General features: G+C 38.4%; 1 protein-coding gene and 1 long non-coding RNA gene across 7 annotated transcripts in view; one reads left to right on the forward strand and one right to left on the reverse strand.

Moving 5' to 3' along the window:
* LOC147872830 (uncharacterized) lies at nt 1–6,268 on the forward strand. 4 transcript variants are annotated; one of them, XM_087355226.1, is made up of 5 exons: nt 1–19; nt 770–876; nt 2,224–2,352; nt 3,075–3,186; nt 5,826–6,268. In XM_087355226.1, the coding sequence occupies exons 3-5, from the start codon at nt 2,280–2,282 to the stop codon at nt 5,947–5,949; spliced, it is 309 nt and encodes a 102-aa protein (XP_087211352.1). In that variant the 5' UTR covers nt 1–19; nt 770–876; nt 2,224–2,279; the 3' UTR covers nt 5,950–6,268. The 4 variants fall into 4 exon arrangements, with proteins under 4 accessions (XP_087211352.1, XP_087211353.1, XP_087211351.1 ...); XM_087355225.1 differs by lacking the exon at nt 1–19 and adding an exon at nt 110–267 and having other exon boundaries at nt 729–876; XM_087355224.1 differs by lacking the exon at nt 1–19 and adding an exon at nt 110–267.
* Nucleotides 3,329–16,147, reverse strand: part of LOC110838101 (uncharacterized) — a 27,698-nt gene continuing 14,879 nt past the window's right edge. Inside the window, exons 4-6 of one of the 3 annotated variants that reach the window (XR_015536919.1) lie at nt 15,742–15,812; nt 6,376–6,498; nt 3,329–3,773 (exon numbers count right to left, since the gene is read on the reverse strand). This is a non-coding gene — a long non-coding RNA (uncharacterized LOC110838101). Of the gene's footprint in view, nt 3,774–4,411; nt 5,573–5,834; nt 5,959–6,375; nt 6,499–15,741; nt 15,813–16,147 lie in introns of those variants that run through there. The other 2 variants (XR_015536918.1, XR_015536917.1) reach the window with 2 other exon arrangements.

Here is a 16,147-nt window from a genome sequence, read left to right on the forward strand (position 1 = left end):
AGTTATGAACATTGAGTAGGTTTGTATAAACTAACACGTTATTTTGAACATTAGTTTTCTCATAAAATACAGAATCGATTCAAACAGAAATCGAACAGTTAGTGACATCCAATCACGGTGAAGCACTACAGGTGTGTCTTTCGTCAGAGGCCGGAAGTAATTTGTGCAGAGAAGGTGGAGGAACTGGTAGTAGAAGACTGTAAGACAATATGGCTTTGCGATTCGAAGATCAGCAATTATCATCGTTCTGTATTTTGCAGATAAAGTGTATGTACCAACACTTGTATCGTATTTTGTCAAAATATTTTCTCGAGAAATATTTAGGGACGATGGAAATCCACTAACTAGAATTTCAAAGTGGTGGCCATCTTGGTATATTAGGTATTCTAATAAGAATTTCAAAATGAAGGAAATTACCTAATTTAGAAATAAAATTACAACAGGAACATTGCTTTTGTTTAAGGCTACGTGTATTGACATGCTCTATTAGACGTAACTAAGTAATTACAGAAGTATATTAATTTGGATATAACTACGCCTGAATTTGGGAGACACGTGTGGAAACATGTTGTCAGTATAGGCGTATACCTATGTAAAGATCGTTCCTGAGGTACCTAGTGGACTATAATAATGCTTGTATTTATGTTAATTCTTAATTATTGAGCACACTAGACTGCATGGCTCTTCGTCTGCAGTTTCCGTGTACAACTCAATGGTCATGTTTGTAGAGGCTCAAGTACTTGAGACACTTCTTTTCATGCGTTTGCAGTTTTGCCTCTCGCTCTCGGGAAAGAAGAGAAGTTGCGGCGCTACATGCCACAAGACAGCCATCTTTCTATTCACCACCATGAGAACCTCAACTCGTCTGAACAGAATGTACGTTTTGGCTGCTCATTTTAGTATTATGGCATTGTTCCTCTTGCAAAGTAATTCTAGGCTTATAAGTCAAAGTGAGACTGGGCTCAGGAGACACCAACAGCGTTGAGATAGGTAGAGGTGTAAGACAGGGATCCTGCTTATCACCAGTTCTTTTTAACCTGTACGGGGAATGGCTTGCCAAGGAAGCTCTGGAGGGAACAGGAGACTTCAAAATTGGAGGAAGAGTGATAAAGACTGTAAAGTATGCAGACGACTTAGTAGTATTGGCGAAGGAAGAGGAGGAATTACAGAACATGATGGACAAGTTAGTGGAAACAGGTAGAGAGTATGGAATGGAAATCAACATTGAAAAATCAAAGGTAATGAGGATAGCACCGAGAGCAGAACCATTGAACATTGTAATTGGAAACCAACAGATGGAGAATGTGGAGCATTTCAAGTACTTGGGAAGCATGGTCACGACGGACGCCCTATGCACCAAGGAAGTAAAAGCAAGGATAGCCATGGCCAAGGCAGCTTTCATCAAGAAGAGGATACTTCTCACTAGCAAGTTGGGCTTGGAGATGAAGAAGAAACTAGTGAAGTGTTACGTATGGAGTGTCGCGCTGTATGGAGCAGAGACTTGGACACTCAGGAAGAAGGAACAGAAATACCTGGAGAGTTTTGAAATGTGGTGTTGGAGAAGAATAGAGAAGATCAGGTGGACGGATCGAGTGACCAACGAAGAAGTATTGAGGAGAGTCAACGAGCAAAGAAGCATTCTGCAGGCGATTACATGAAGGAAAGCTAACTGGCTGGGACATATTATGAGAAGGAATGGGTTACTGAGTGATATCATCGAAGGCCAGGTTGAAGGAAAGCGAGGACTGGGAAGAAGACTGATACAGCTAACCGACGACCTTAAACAAGGAAAGAAGATGACATTCCAGGAATTAAAGCGAGAAGCCGAGAATAGGGACAACTGGAGAGCTCTTTTTGGGCAGAGCAATGGACCTGTCGTAAGACAGAACACTTAATAATAATAATAATAATCTGGACTGCTGAGCTCAAAGATAGGCAGTTCTCTGGATGGCAATCAGGAAGTTCTAGAAGTGTGCAAGTCTGTAGGAAGATGCTGTAGTTCTTAGAAAAAAAAACCCTCAGCATTTGAAGTTAATATATTTCAAGTAACAGTTAATTAACATAATTATGTGAGACTGGTCGCTGAATATCACAGTCCTTATCATATCTGCACATATTTCTTACATTTTTGAACAACTGTTATCTATTTCAATGTCCATATTTTTCTGTTCTAATTTTACTTATTTTCAGTTTGCTGTTTACTAATCTTGTTTTTCCATTTAGTCTTCAGGACAAACAGACATGCAGTTGGGAAATAGAACAGCACGTGGGATGACTTCATGATGTTTGGTTTCTCGGCTACCCACATCATGGAAGGAGTGATAGATCATATGATGACACATCATGAAGAAGGTGGGATGATGATGATGGGAATTGTATCTTGTAGCATTGACTAATACTAGATATTGTCAAGATTAGCCAGCAAATGACAATATTATCCAACACAAGGATAAAATTTGAAATAACACATTCTGCAAACAAACTTAGGGCACTTCTGGAAAATCTAGTGGGTTGGGTTAGGTCAAAAATAAAGTGCATACTTTCGATGATGATTCCTTAACATTTTCCATGCCACCTAGCTGGTGTCAAGAGTAACTAGTTAATGTTGACATAGCCAGATTTTGGTCTCTAGTCATTTCACATAGATGGATGAATATGTGTACCCCACAGAACCCATGAATTGGAGGATACACAATAATTCATCATAACATTGCAGAACATTTTCCAGGAATGGAATAAATCACATTGTTATCAATTGCTTGTCATTTTTACATGAAGTTAAAAAAGATGGAATTTCACTGCACTTAAAAGTAGGTTATTAAAACGATATAAGAATCACATCAGGGAATTGCCATTTGAATAAAATTACATACAAATTAACCAGTTGAAAGAGCATGTCATTCCCTCCCGAGTAGGCTTAAATCAGGTCTTTCATGGAACCAAAGATTTGGTAATTTTGAAGTAGACTGTCATGCAGATTTTTTGGTGAATTACATTACAAAAAACAGGTGAACTTGTTTGGTTCTGTAACAGTTTATTAAGTACAATGGAATCTGATACACATTTGTCTGCAGGCCCTAGGATCACTGGTTCGTCTGTAAGCAGTGGACGTGCTCTTTGCCATCTGGAGAAGAGAGATTTGTGTCAGCTGTACACTTTCTTGCTGCTCCTGAGGATCTTACCAAGGTAACTGGACTTCTAATGTCATGTCTAAATGCTCTTAAATGTCAGGTAACAGGCCAGTACAGGTTATGATTTGTTTGTGGGTTAGTAGCCTCTGGGATATATAATGTTAATTGCTAACAAAAATAATTCAGTGTACCACCAATGAAGTAGATAAATTAATTCTTTTAATTAGCTATAAGCAGTGACAAGACATGTGCACATTTATATCATACAAAATAACATTCAGATGTAAAACAACAAATGAGCTCTACATTGACTTCATGTTTCTGATTTGGCTTCTTCTGTGTCTTGTAGTTTTGGACCACTCACCAACAGCTTTTGTAGGATAAAATTGCGTCATTGCCTTTCATTATCTCAGCATTTTGATCCAAAATAGGCCATTGGGAAAGGAGAGACATTCATCTCACAAGTGCATGCCAAGTAAATTTCCTTGGGCCCTTTGTCTCTTAATTTCCTCTTCTGTGCCAGTTAGGGCTAGCCTATTGAGAAGACTTCTGCCACTAATTTGTACCAAATATTTGTATTCCTTCTTTCTAATGCAGTTGTACAGAAATCTGCTTCATCTCCCAGCTGTTGACACATTAAAACTGCAACAAAGAAAAACATTTGTTATAGGTGATAAATGTGCGTGTGACTCATTTGTTAAGTCTGCATCTTCTGTTTGCCACACAAAGGAAATCTTGATCCATCTGTCACTTATTCCATGGAGCTAGGTCCTTGAGAAGCCACCAATAGTCGGTCACTCAGCAACTCCAAAAATTTCCAACATTTCACAGAACCCAAAGATTTATTACTGTGTAGGATTTGACATTTTCATGCTGGTGAGTCTGAAGATGGCTGTCTTCTGGGTTGTTGGTAGAAGTGTACTAACGATTCAGAGGTCTCTGCTGCCTTTGTCATCAGGGTGATGAGTAAGGCACACAATTGGAAGTCAATGAAGAGCCTTGGCATGACCAGTGCCGAATGGAGTCAGAAATGTGAGGGCCTGGGAACTAACACGAGCAGGGCATGCCACACCTTGGCCAGCAGGATGGAAAGGGACTTGAGAGGGAGAGGTCTGAGAAAGCGGCACCAGCGCCACATCCGGCAGGACCAGCCAGATAAATCTGCTGTGGCCAAAACATCCCATACAGCATTGCCAGTAAGCCACTACCCTGCCCTTTTCAGGGCACATCACATCGACTCACCTCTCATATGTCAGTTGATCCTATGGCAGGAACCTGAGGGGCCCCCCCCCCCCAATGTCCCCAGCTCCTATTGGGTCCCAATCCCACTGCCAGTCTCCTATAACTACGTGTTTCCACACGTGTTGCTTACCCACCACCCTGACGATGGAGAGGACCTCTGAAATATTGGCAGAGAGCCTTGGCATAACCAGTGCAGACTGGAGTCAGAAATGTGAGGGCCTTGGAACTAACAGGAGCAGGGCATGCCACACCTTGGCCAGCAGGAAGGAAAGACGCACGAGAGGGAGAGGTCTGAGAAAGCGGCACCAGCGCCACATCCAGCTGGACCAGCCAGATAAATCTGCTGTGGCTGAAACATCCCATACAGCATTGCCAGTAAGCCACTACCCTGCCCTTTTCAGGGCACATCACATCGACTCACCTCTCATATGTCAGTTGATCCTATGGCAGGAACCTGAGGAGCCCTTATGAGAGCCCCCCCAATGTCCCCAGCTCCTATTGGTTCCCAATCCCACTGCCAGTCTCCTATAACTAAGTTTTTCCACACGTATTGCTTACCCACCACCCTGACGATGGAGAGGACCTCTGAAATATTGGAAAAGAGCCTTGGCATAAGCAGTGCAGACTGGAGTCAGAAATGTGAGGGCCTGGGAACTAACAGGAGCAGGGCATGCCACACCTTGGCCAGCAGGAAGGAAAGGGGCACGAGACGGAGAGGTCTGAGAAAGCGCCACATCCGGCTGGACCAGCCAGATAAATCCGCTGTGGCCGAAACATCCCATACAGCATTGCCAGTAAGCCACTACCCTGCCCTTTTCAGGGCACATCACATCCACTCACCTCTCATATGTCAGTTGATTCTATGGCAGGAACCTGAGGAGCCCTTATGAGAGCCCCCCATGTCCCCAGCTCCTATTCGTTCCCAATCCCCACTGCCAGTCTCCTATAACTAAGTTTTTCCATTACCCTGACGATGGAGAGGACCTCTGAAGCATTGGCAAACTTCAACCAGACTACAGGAGCTACAACAAAGAAGACAGCCATCTTCAGACTCACCACAGTGAAAACCACAAATTATACTTGGTGCACACTTGGCTACCCTGCCAGCGCTACTCGATATATATAAAAATGTTTATCTATTACCCTGACGATGGAGAGGACCTCTGAAGCATTGGCAAACTTCAACCAGACTACAGGAGCTACAACAAAGAAGACAGCCATCTTCAGACTCGCCACAGTGAAAACCACAAATTGTACTTGGTGCACACTTGGCTACCCTGCCAGCGCTACTCAATATATATAAAAATGTTTATCTATTACCCACTACCCTAAGTCATCCAAGTGTTCATTCCTACTACAATAGTAATATTTCCATCAGAAGTACAACCACAGCCCGCTACAGACTGTACTGCATCGAAGATGAAAATGCTATTTATATATTTCTTTTTCTAGGACCACCATAACTGATACTGGAGAAGAAACTCGGTGCCATCTGTGCAGGGAGAAGTTCTACGTTGCGCACTACAGGGACGGTCTCGAGTTCAGACCACCATCTCCATCACTCGGGCTGCATTAGCGAGTTTCTCTGAAGCCAACATTAGCATCGTCAAGTGGAAACCTCCAGAACACTTATTACATGCTGTATAATTATGTTAATGTTGGTACCATTGTCTGTAATCCATTGTATTAGTTGCTCGCGAGTACAGTGTTTTTGAATGTTCTCCCCTTTTACCTGGCGACGGAAATAGTTTCCAAAACGTCTTGTTCGAGAGAAACAATAATAATAATGTCTGTTGTAAGACCAGTCATATACATTGAGAGTGCAGTGATGGAAACATGATGCCTTGTAGTTGTATGCTTACGAAATAATAAAGAATATATAGAATGATACAGAATATGAAGTGTTGTTGATGAACCACCTGAAGTACTTCCTTCATCCCTCTAAAGTATAGCTGTGGCAAGTAGAGTAGGACTAGTAGCTGGGGGAGAGGATGATACTCACAATTCATCAGGAAGTTCCGAATGTTTACTACCAGTTGTGGCCTCAGTAGCCAAGAGCACTAAGGCATGGACTGCTGAGAGCTGAAGCTCAGGGCTTCTATCGGGAAGATCGGCAGTTCAAAACCTATGGGATCCAAGAAAAATTTTAAAGTCCAAGAACAACTTCGCAATATATCAGGAAGTTCCGAAATTATATCTCTTAAGAAACAGCGGCGGCCTAGGGGATAAGACAGCGGACTACAAGACAGCAGACTACTACCATCCTGAAGATCAGCAGTTCAAAACCAACCTCTACCACAATTGAAAAAAATATTTTTTTTGCTGCCACACCCATAATTTTTACTAGCACACCCACAATTTTCATTCTCCACATTTTTACTAGCCTGCTAATAATTTTAATATAAAATATTTTATTAGCACAGCAGGAATTTTATTTATAAAATTTTTACTAGCGCAGCAAGAAAAATTAGTTCCCAGAACTGCCACCAGATGGCACTATTTTTATTAGCGAGCTAATATTTTATTTATAAAATTTTTATTAGCGCAGCAAGAAATATTAGTTCCCAGAACTGCCACCAGATGGCACAATTTTTATTAGCGAGCTAATTTTATTTATAAAATTTTTATTAGCACAGCAGCAATTTCTAGTTCCTGAAACCACCACCAGATGGCAATATCATTTATAAGGCACTACATATACAAAACAACAAGGTTTATAAAAAGAATTTTATTAGCACAGCCGGAATTTAGAGTTCACAGAAACTTCACCAGATGGCAACACTACTTACATTCACGAACTCCAAGTAGTTCTAGCAGTTGCTACTAGATGGTACTACAAAACAACTGTTTTCTTAGCACAAGAATTAAAAGTTCCCAGAGACGCCGCCAGTAGGCAATACTATTCACAAGACGGGGATACTTTAAATAGTTCAGATTGTCAAGATTGGGATGGAAACAGTTACATTAACATAAACAAATTATGACAACTTAATAGTTCCGAAAAACACCGCAATACAGCGTTACTAGCAAAACAGGGCCGCCTAATTCCCTATACCCCAAACATACGGGAATACTGCATAATAAATCAAGAAATTAATTTAACCTAGAAACAATAGGAGACAATTACTCCCCAGACATTAAAGCAGATATTCAAAGAAATACGACTAACCATTGTTAAGTTAAATTCGAAACGCATTACTGGACAAACAATTGTTCCCACAAACTCAAAGTAAATATTTTTTGTAGAAAAATACTATTCTGATACTTGGAATTTTGGCATCTGTAGAAATATTCATTTTAACAAAGAAAACAATACTGCTTGCAAAATATTTACATTAGGGGGGATAAAAAGAAAATATACACCCTGAAGACTGTGGAAGTTGGGTGAGGATGTGGGTTGGATTTATAACCTTTATTGAGAGCTGTGTATATAGAACTGAATGTGGTATTCTTACAGCAGCGTACACTGGCCTCCAAATAAGAATTTCACATACCACAATAGTGATTTTTACATCTCTAATACTACAAAGACAATTACCATCATTAATTACACAACAGCAACACAATGTGGAAATACAAAACAATTAAGCAACCACTGAGATAGCTGTTTTCTGTAACTTTTGTAGCCACTTCACAAATTTTGGAACATTCTTATTTTCTTTTTGTTAGCATTCCTGTTATTTGATGTAGCACCTCAAACACATTTAAAACCTTGAGGCCGTATGGCAACTGCATTACCCACGTGCTTCAACAGCCAGTAACTTATTATATATTTTATTTTCATACAATTCTTACTTTTACCAGGGATGACTATTGTATTAAACTGCATTAACAAGCTAATCTTTGTACTGGTGAAGACTTGTTTTTCTCTCTCCACACTTTTGAATTCTGAAATACTATTTAGACAATTTTTAATCTTCAATGGGTTAATGTCCTAAAATTTGTCCCTTTATTTCCATGTTGGCAAATGTTTTGGTACAATTATACCATCCTCAGGCCAACCTTTACGTTTTATTCAAAACAGAAGTCAAAAGAGAATTAATTAAGAGGTACCTAGGGTTATTACTGAAATAGATGTTACACAGTGGTATAATTACAAGTAATGTAAGTTTAAAATAAAGTCAAATGGGACCCGTTACATGGAATTCCTACAATCACGAGAAATATGTTTAGGTTACATAGCGCAGGTTGAGATCATTTATATACATATTTCACATAAAATGCCCTAGTTAATTACTATTCAGTACACATTAAAATACACTGTATGTACATTTTTAGCCAGTTCATTTTTTCTTCAAATAATTTGGTAAGAACAGAAAGAGACCCAATTTTCTGAGCACTATGAAAATCTGAAAAATTAAATGTCATTGCACTGTAACCTATATCTTGTAGTTTAGTGTATGTTACATGCTTTTTACCAAATTAAAAATAAGATTTAATGCTGTTGCATACTTCCACTAATTATGATGAAAACTTTGAAAGGTACGAGGCAATAACTGCACAAATTATAAAACTTTGTAAGTCGCTTCTCTTAAAACTTATGAATTGTCAGTAAGAACCTTGACATTCCAAGCCAACAAACAACCCCTACACAGTGGAACATTCCAGAAGGCAGCCACCATGCCATTCACAGAACCCAGAACTCAAAAAGGACCACCTTTGCACAGGCGGATATAGGGGTTTTATCTTCCACAAGTTCCAAACACATACAATAGCCAACCATATTCAATAAACAAATTCTAATGTTCAACAGACAAAATACCTCATAATAAGCCCCATTTCAGTTAACAGTAATACAGGTGAAGTTGTGAGTCATTAATTAAGCAGAACAAGCGTTATGTCTGAAAGTGACTTCACACGTTCTTAACCTTGGCACAAGATGGAGGTGAGTACCTTCAAGCCCTGTAGCTTTACACCAGAGGAAAAAACCCTAGAATCCACTGAAAATGTTGGTTTGCCTCACAGCCACTTTTGATGTTGCAGAGAAGAGAGAAATCCTGTCCCCCTGGGACTCAAATAGCAGTCAGCGTCAGTACCCTAGTCACTATAATGGCTGAGCTATCCTGGATCATGCAGATCATCTTCAAAACCAGAATAAAATTTATTCTTGCATCATACAATGAAACTTGTCTGTGAAGTATCTGCCTGTTAGGACAATTCTAAGTTCACTCAAGAAGAACTTTAAGTTGGTACTGTAGAATTTTGATCATGATGAGGTTTGCAGGAGGAAGAACTCCAGGCTGAGTTAATTATTGCCCCAGATCCAAAATCAAAACCTATCTAACGATTCACCTGAACACCTCATACTGCACAAATCCTTTCCATGTACTGCCTCCATTTGGTTTGATATTCTTGTGGCTCCTTACATCAACTCTGAATCAATTTCCTGTGACATATTATGATATTCAAAACATCTGCTGTATATCCACTTGGAAACTACAATCACCATAGTTCTTAAGTTACTTTTCCTCTGTCAAGAATCTGCATCATTATTGGAGTCCACCACTCTACATAACCCTTGTCTGACCAAAGATTCCTTCTACGCATCAATTTCCTCGCATATATACCTCTTGAAGTCCATTCCGTTTTCTCGTTCCACTTTCTTCTTTGTCATGGCACTTTTCAATCGGAGTGCTCCTGCTTCTGTACCTTCAGCTCCCAGTGTGTCCTCACTGTTCAGAATATATTGCAGCAGATCCTCTTCAGTAAATCTACTCCGACAGGGAACACATCTGAATCTCTTAATCCGCTTCATCAGCCTATAGGAATTTCATATGGACAATCTTTCGTAAGCCGTGTCCGGCATTAGCACACCTACAGGAAAATATGCAGAAAACAACTTTCTCGCATTTCAAAATTCCATCTTTTCCCCATTTGTTTTAATCACGCTGTTTCCTTCCTAATACTTCCAACTCTTATCAATCAGATCATCTAAAATTTTATCCCAATCAATTTTGCAACATGAACAGACGATGTTACCTTTCATATTAGGTGTATATATGGTTTCCAACACACACTTCACATTGCACATTAATCACACCATATATGATTTCTCCAAGTCCCATCAGTTTCTCACAAACATCCACCAATCGATCTATCCTTATCCAATTACTTCCCAAATACGTTACTTTTACTTAGTTGGTTTCTCAACTCTACACAAACTGTACTTCAATTGGATCTGCTGTCTTCATTCATTTCACTCTACACTGGACAGAATTTGTCAGCGCAGCTTTCAAGTTCCTTTTCATACTTTCTATCCACATCTCTCCCCCCTTCCTTCAGATTAACACGACGCTACAACACAAAAGGGAGCCATCTTCCTATCTCAAATGTTTCACTTCTTTTCTTAAATTTCAATCATGCCTTCTGAGACTTTTCTTAATCTTGATTTTCATCAATTCACTGCTTCCTTCACTGAACCGCTTTCTTACAGCTTCAAACATTTTTATTCTTTACTTCTACAATTATGCTGTTACAAACATTAAGCTTTCACACAATTTGTGATTTGAACCAGCTTGCAGCCACTGTTCCTTTGTTACACATGCAACAGCCTTCCTCAAGCCACTCACAATTTCAGACACTCAGGTATGAACACATCACAGACCACTTTACACTAAAATAAACTGCATCTGTATTTCTTGTCCACTCACAATTATTTTTAAGGAAAATGTGCACGATGTGCATCAGCTATTACAGTCACTATATTGCCATAACATGAAAGACATGTTCTTCTGAAAAGTTTGCATTATTTAGACCTACTGCCACACTGAGCAGATCCTTCTGTATCTTATAATGTGGCAACCATCAGTGACCCATCCCAAAACTCAACCAAAATTCAGCCTGTGGCAGCTTCCCCAGCAAGTCCAGATTAACTCACAATACTACCGCCTCTTTCTCCAAGGGCAACCACTCACCTCCACCTAATGTTCATGTTAAGAACGAAAGAAAGAAAGTTTTACCTTTTGCCCCCAAATTCAGTTCTGCAATTGGATCAGCATGAGGCAGTAAACTGTGTAAGAACACCACATACTAAATGTTACAATGTAAACGTAACATTATCTCCATCCTTCATGTGCGCTGATATCACTCCTTGATATCTTCTTCACAGAGCTTCCATCCTACCTTTCGATGTTTCAACAAATTCAGTTCCAGTTGTACACGGCGAACTGCTGGCTCTTCTAAGCTGCTAGAAAGTACTATTTCTAAACACTACTACTTTGTTCCTTTCAAAAATAGTTACTAATTCTTGAATTTTCAGGACTCAAGAGCAAACTGTTAATAAAGCAGCAAATTTTATGATACTAGAGACCTTACACCTTATACTGCTAAATAAAACAAAACTTGACTCTAAGCATCAGAAAAAGACGGACTTTAGCGTTTTGGTTATTCACCTGGGAAGACCTGTTCTGGAGAGGCAAATTACAATTCAAGGCAGCATGAGGAAGAGCATGACACATTTCTGACAACAGAATGCAAGACTGCAGTAGCAACTACTTTCCACTTCTAATTATTTTTCTTAATCATGCTTAAGGTTGCTTTTGTAACTTGTATATGATTTCTGTTTTGGTGCAACATCTTGACAGATGTATATCCTTCAAGTCCAATGGTAATTTTAATTAATGTAAAATATGTGAGTATTGAACTAATTTAAACACATAAAACAGTAAAACTTCAATTTTACAATCACTCACTTGTTTCCATCATACGGCAAAATTTTCACAATGAAGTTTAATTTGTAGTCATTTCCTGAGTTATCAGCCATACATTGAAGATTTTCATACTAAGTGATTGACTTTTTGGTTAAAAACTCTCACTGCCACTATGTACGTATGTTCAGTGAGTGCAGTACGGTGGTGGAACTCTTGGCTCAAGCAAATAAGAGCAATTCCATGAAGCAGTAGCTTCACAAGCCACGCAAAAAAATAAGACTGTTTCAGTGGCAGAATCCTCAAACTTCTTTCTTTTTCCAACAAGCATCCATCACCTCAGCAATTATGTGAAATGAAAACCATCGAGCTGGTTTTCAGCTGTAGTTGTTATAACTGGTTACTCCAAGTGTTTCATGTAAGAGTATGTCACAGCCAGTAAGAGAACCCATGGCGAAGAGATACATTTGGTCATAAAATGTACCACTGTAGAAAAATGTATGTGAATATGAGGATGTCAGAACAGGTCTATTAGCCTCTTTCAATCTTGTGTTTCACAAGTTGTGATGTCTCCTTCAGCAGAACCTTCACAAACACAGGAATTGTGTTGTGACACAATCGCTGATCACAAAGTGGGTTCTTGGATCCATTTCACAACAATGCAGCTGCAATTACAATTGATTACTTTTCTTTACAGCATCAGAAAATACTCCTACAGCACCACTGAAAATATCTGTCCTTTCAGCTTTCCATTTCTATCTTTGAGCTTATCTCTCCGTCACACACAATCACTATGCAGCATTGAACATGCTACTGTGTGCCTGCTGTGCCGCACCACTAATAGGAACACAAGGATTCTCTCTCTTGCAGTCTACAGTATTCCACTGCTTCTGCTGGCTTGGAACCAGTTTCGCTAACACAAGAACACTCCCTCACCACTACTTTAACGCACTGTCCACTCTGACACTCTTAACTCTTCTTATCATGTACTACACCAATCCTCACTGGATCACAATCACGATCACACCAACACAACACTATATCACGCTACCAAAACAACACTGACCCTCGTTGCATAAAGGAAGCAGAACGCACTATATTCTTAAAAAATGAACCCATTCCAGCACCAACAGTTGTTAATATAAGGTATGAGCAATTACATGCATGCCCGACTGTTCAGCCATAGCGTAAACATGAGCACAGAATGTGGGAGGCAGTGAGAGGTATGGGTGACAATATAATTGACAGCGACTTCACAACTATCCCTGATGACAGACTGTGAGATTGCCCCCACAATATTGGAATTTTATTTAAAATAAAATGTATTGTCTACTCAGATATCCAAAATGGTTACTTGTGACATGACAATTGGACACCTTGGCCAATCTCTATGTTCTTATAAATTTGTTATTGAATCACAAAATAAATTTCAGTACCTTTTATTATTTAATCCCAGCAACAACAAAAATCCAGTCTAAGATATAAGGTCTCTTTTACCGACTTCAAACATATATGCCAAAATTTGCTGCTTTGTTTGGAACCTAAGTTCACCTGTTAAGACATAAACAAAAGCAAAACTGAGTTCATGTGTTTGTGCCAGCCAACAACAAAATAGTCAGTCACTGAACACTTACCCCCCACACCCTGTTCCCTATGACTTCTCATTTTCAAAGGTCAAAAAAATATTCAAAAGATTCAGCAAAATGTGCAGGAGGTTCATAACAACATTACAAATCAGAAGCTTCAGACATGCTTCCAAGGATGACAAAACCAATGGATCCAATGCATTAATTCCCAAGGGAAAGAACTTTGAAGTTAACACAAAACAAATTCTTACCATTTACATACATTTTTGTTTTAAATACATTCTCCTAACTCTTTGATACCATCTCATACATTTGGTTATGTTCAAATTCCTAATTTTTACTTTCTTTCTGTATATGTAAGAAAACTTTGTTCTGGCTAAATAGTTTTAACATACTTTAATGTTGTTGGCACACACTAACATGAATGAAAGAAATCAACCAGATTCTTACTGGAATATTTTTCCTACAATTTAACATAAAACTCAAATATGAACCAAGAACCTACATATAACTAAGAATATTTAATTCATACACATCAAAAGATATTGCAAAAACAAAGCAAATAGATTTTTCTGTAGCAAAAGCATACTGCAATACACATTCATAAACCCAGCCATTTTATGTAAATTGTGCACTGACTCCTAGACAATTCTGACAGGCAATAAAATCATCACAACTGATTCTACTCATATTCATGCAAACAATTCTGGGAATTTTAAGGTCAATGATTGAACAGCAGAATGTGGAAATTTTAACCTCTTCAAAACACGATCCCAATACATAATTAAAGTATGTCATGGATAGGACACTGCTCAAGTATGGCCTGTTTGTGGTAGACCATCTCAAGCCTAACTTTTGTCTCCTATGAACTTGATGTTGGATATTCACATACTCATCTTATTGCACACAGATGCAACATATCCCAGAAGTCTTATAATCCAACATGGCACTGTTTTCATTAAAATAATAATAGTCAAATTCAAAGGGGCGAAGAGCTTCCTGACATTACTAAGAAATTTCTGATAGTTTACCAACCTAGTGTTCCAAGTGGTTCTCCAAACAAAATTCTCTACGCAGTTCTTGTCTCATCTACTTTTATAAAGTTAAGCATAAAATGTATCACACTTTGAAAATTCAAGGTAATCTGCTTTTGTCCATGATGGTGAGTTATCTAACTGCAAAGGTTACAAAAGGTGAGAACCCACTGCTTCTGCTTAAAGAAGGAATTACAATAATAAATATACAATGAAATCCAAAACTCCATGATCAGAGCCCCTCTTCAATAGCTGAAAGTTATTCACATGATAAAAGTTTTTGTTATGGAATCTTAAGATTAATTATCATGATCACAAAGATGTATTAAATTCCACATGCCTAGTCCTGCAAGTGGACCATCCCAAAGTTTTGTATCCAAAATGCACTATGCATCTCTTGCCTGCCCAAGCATGGACCATATCCAAGCCGTCTTCCATCTTCAGTTAATAAATGTGTAACTTTTTAACTAATACAACATTATTCAGATCAGACACTGAACCTTGAGAAAATAAAGTTAACAGAATAAATTAGGCTCCAAAAAGCTGTTCAGCTTGTAAAATAACCAACATAATTCCAATTGGCATATTTATGTAAAATGTGTATTGCAGATGTGAAATTTGCCAGGAGTTTTCAATTACTTTTAGCCGATATTCACACAAAGTATCAGAATTTCATTTTTTACAGAGACAACATAATGAGGCTGATATAATAGAACGTTGCCTTAAATAAACAATATGGGGAATTGGAAATGGACACTGATACTAGTAATAATTATAGAGAAGTAAAAAGAATTCTCAATGGAAAACTTACCCACACAGAAATATAACTTACTTTTGCACATGTACCTTAAAATCACTGTGCTTACAGAAAACTGCATGACTAAGCTAACAAGGAGTCGCTCTTCCTAACAAGTGAATCACATTCACAACAATGAGTTAATAGTATTGTGCTCAATACAGGGTCCATCTTTACTTTTCCTTTAAGAATTGAACTATGTTAAGTTATTAAAATATGCATGAACAAAACAACTCCTTACATAATCAGAACCATAGAGAACTGAAGAGAACAGAAACCATATTTAAAGCCAGCGAAAGTACTTACTTGTCTCAGAACACAACACAGCAGTTGACGTGACCAACTGGTATTTCAACAAAATCTGGTAACTGCTACATCTGATAAAGTAACAATTATGAAGTGTTTACCTTCCTATTTTAATTTTGAACATGATACATTTGAAAAATTGGAATGTTTAAATTGTTCCTGGCTCTGAACAACTAAAATGTTTTTAATTTTAACCCGGTGTGTTAACTGCATATTTTTTTATACTGTTGCTTTTTCACGCTTTATTATTGGTTGTATTAATACTGAACAGCAGGTTTTGGCTAAAATTACTCATCTTCAGGTTTGATTAATAGCACATAGGACACTGCATATTTTAAAAGCAAATAATAACTAATTTAAGATAAGCCAATAAAGTTTTTAAACTGTTATTGGCAGACAAAGTAAT

The sequence above is a fragment of the Zootermopsis nevadensis genome, unplaced genomic scaffold (genome assembly GCF_977971745.1).
Source record: "Zootermopsis nevadensis isolate Lab colony 2312 unplaced genomic scaffold, Znev_1.0 Znev_ptg000024l, whole genome shotgun sequence".
NCBI lineage: Eukaryota > Metazoa > Arthropoda > Insecta > Blattodea > Termopsidae > Zootermopsis > Zootermopsis nevadensis.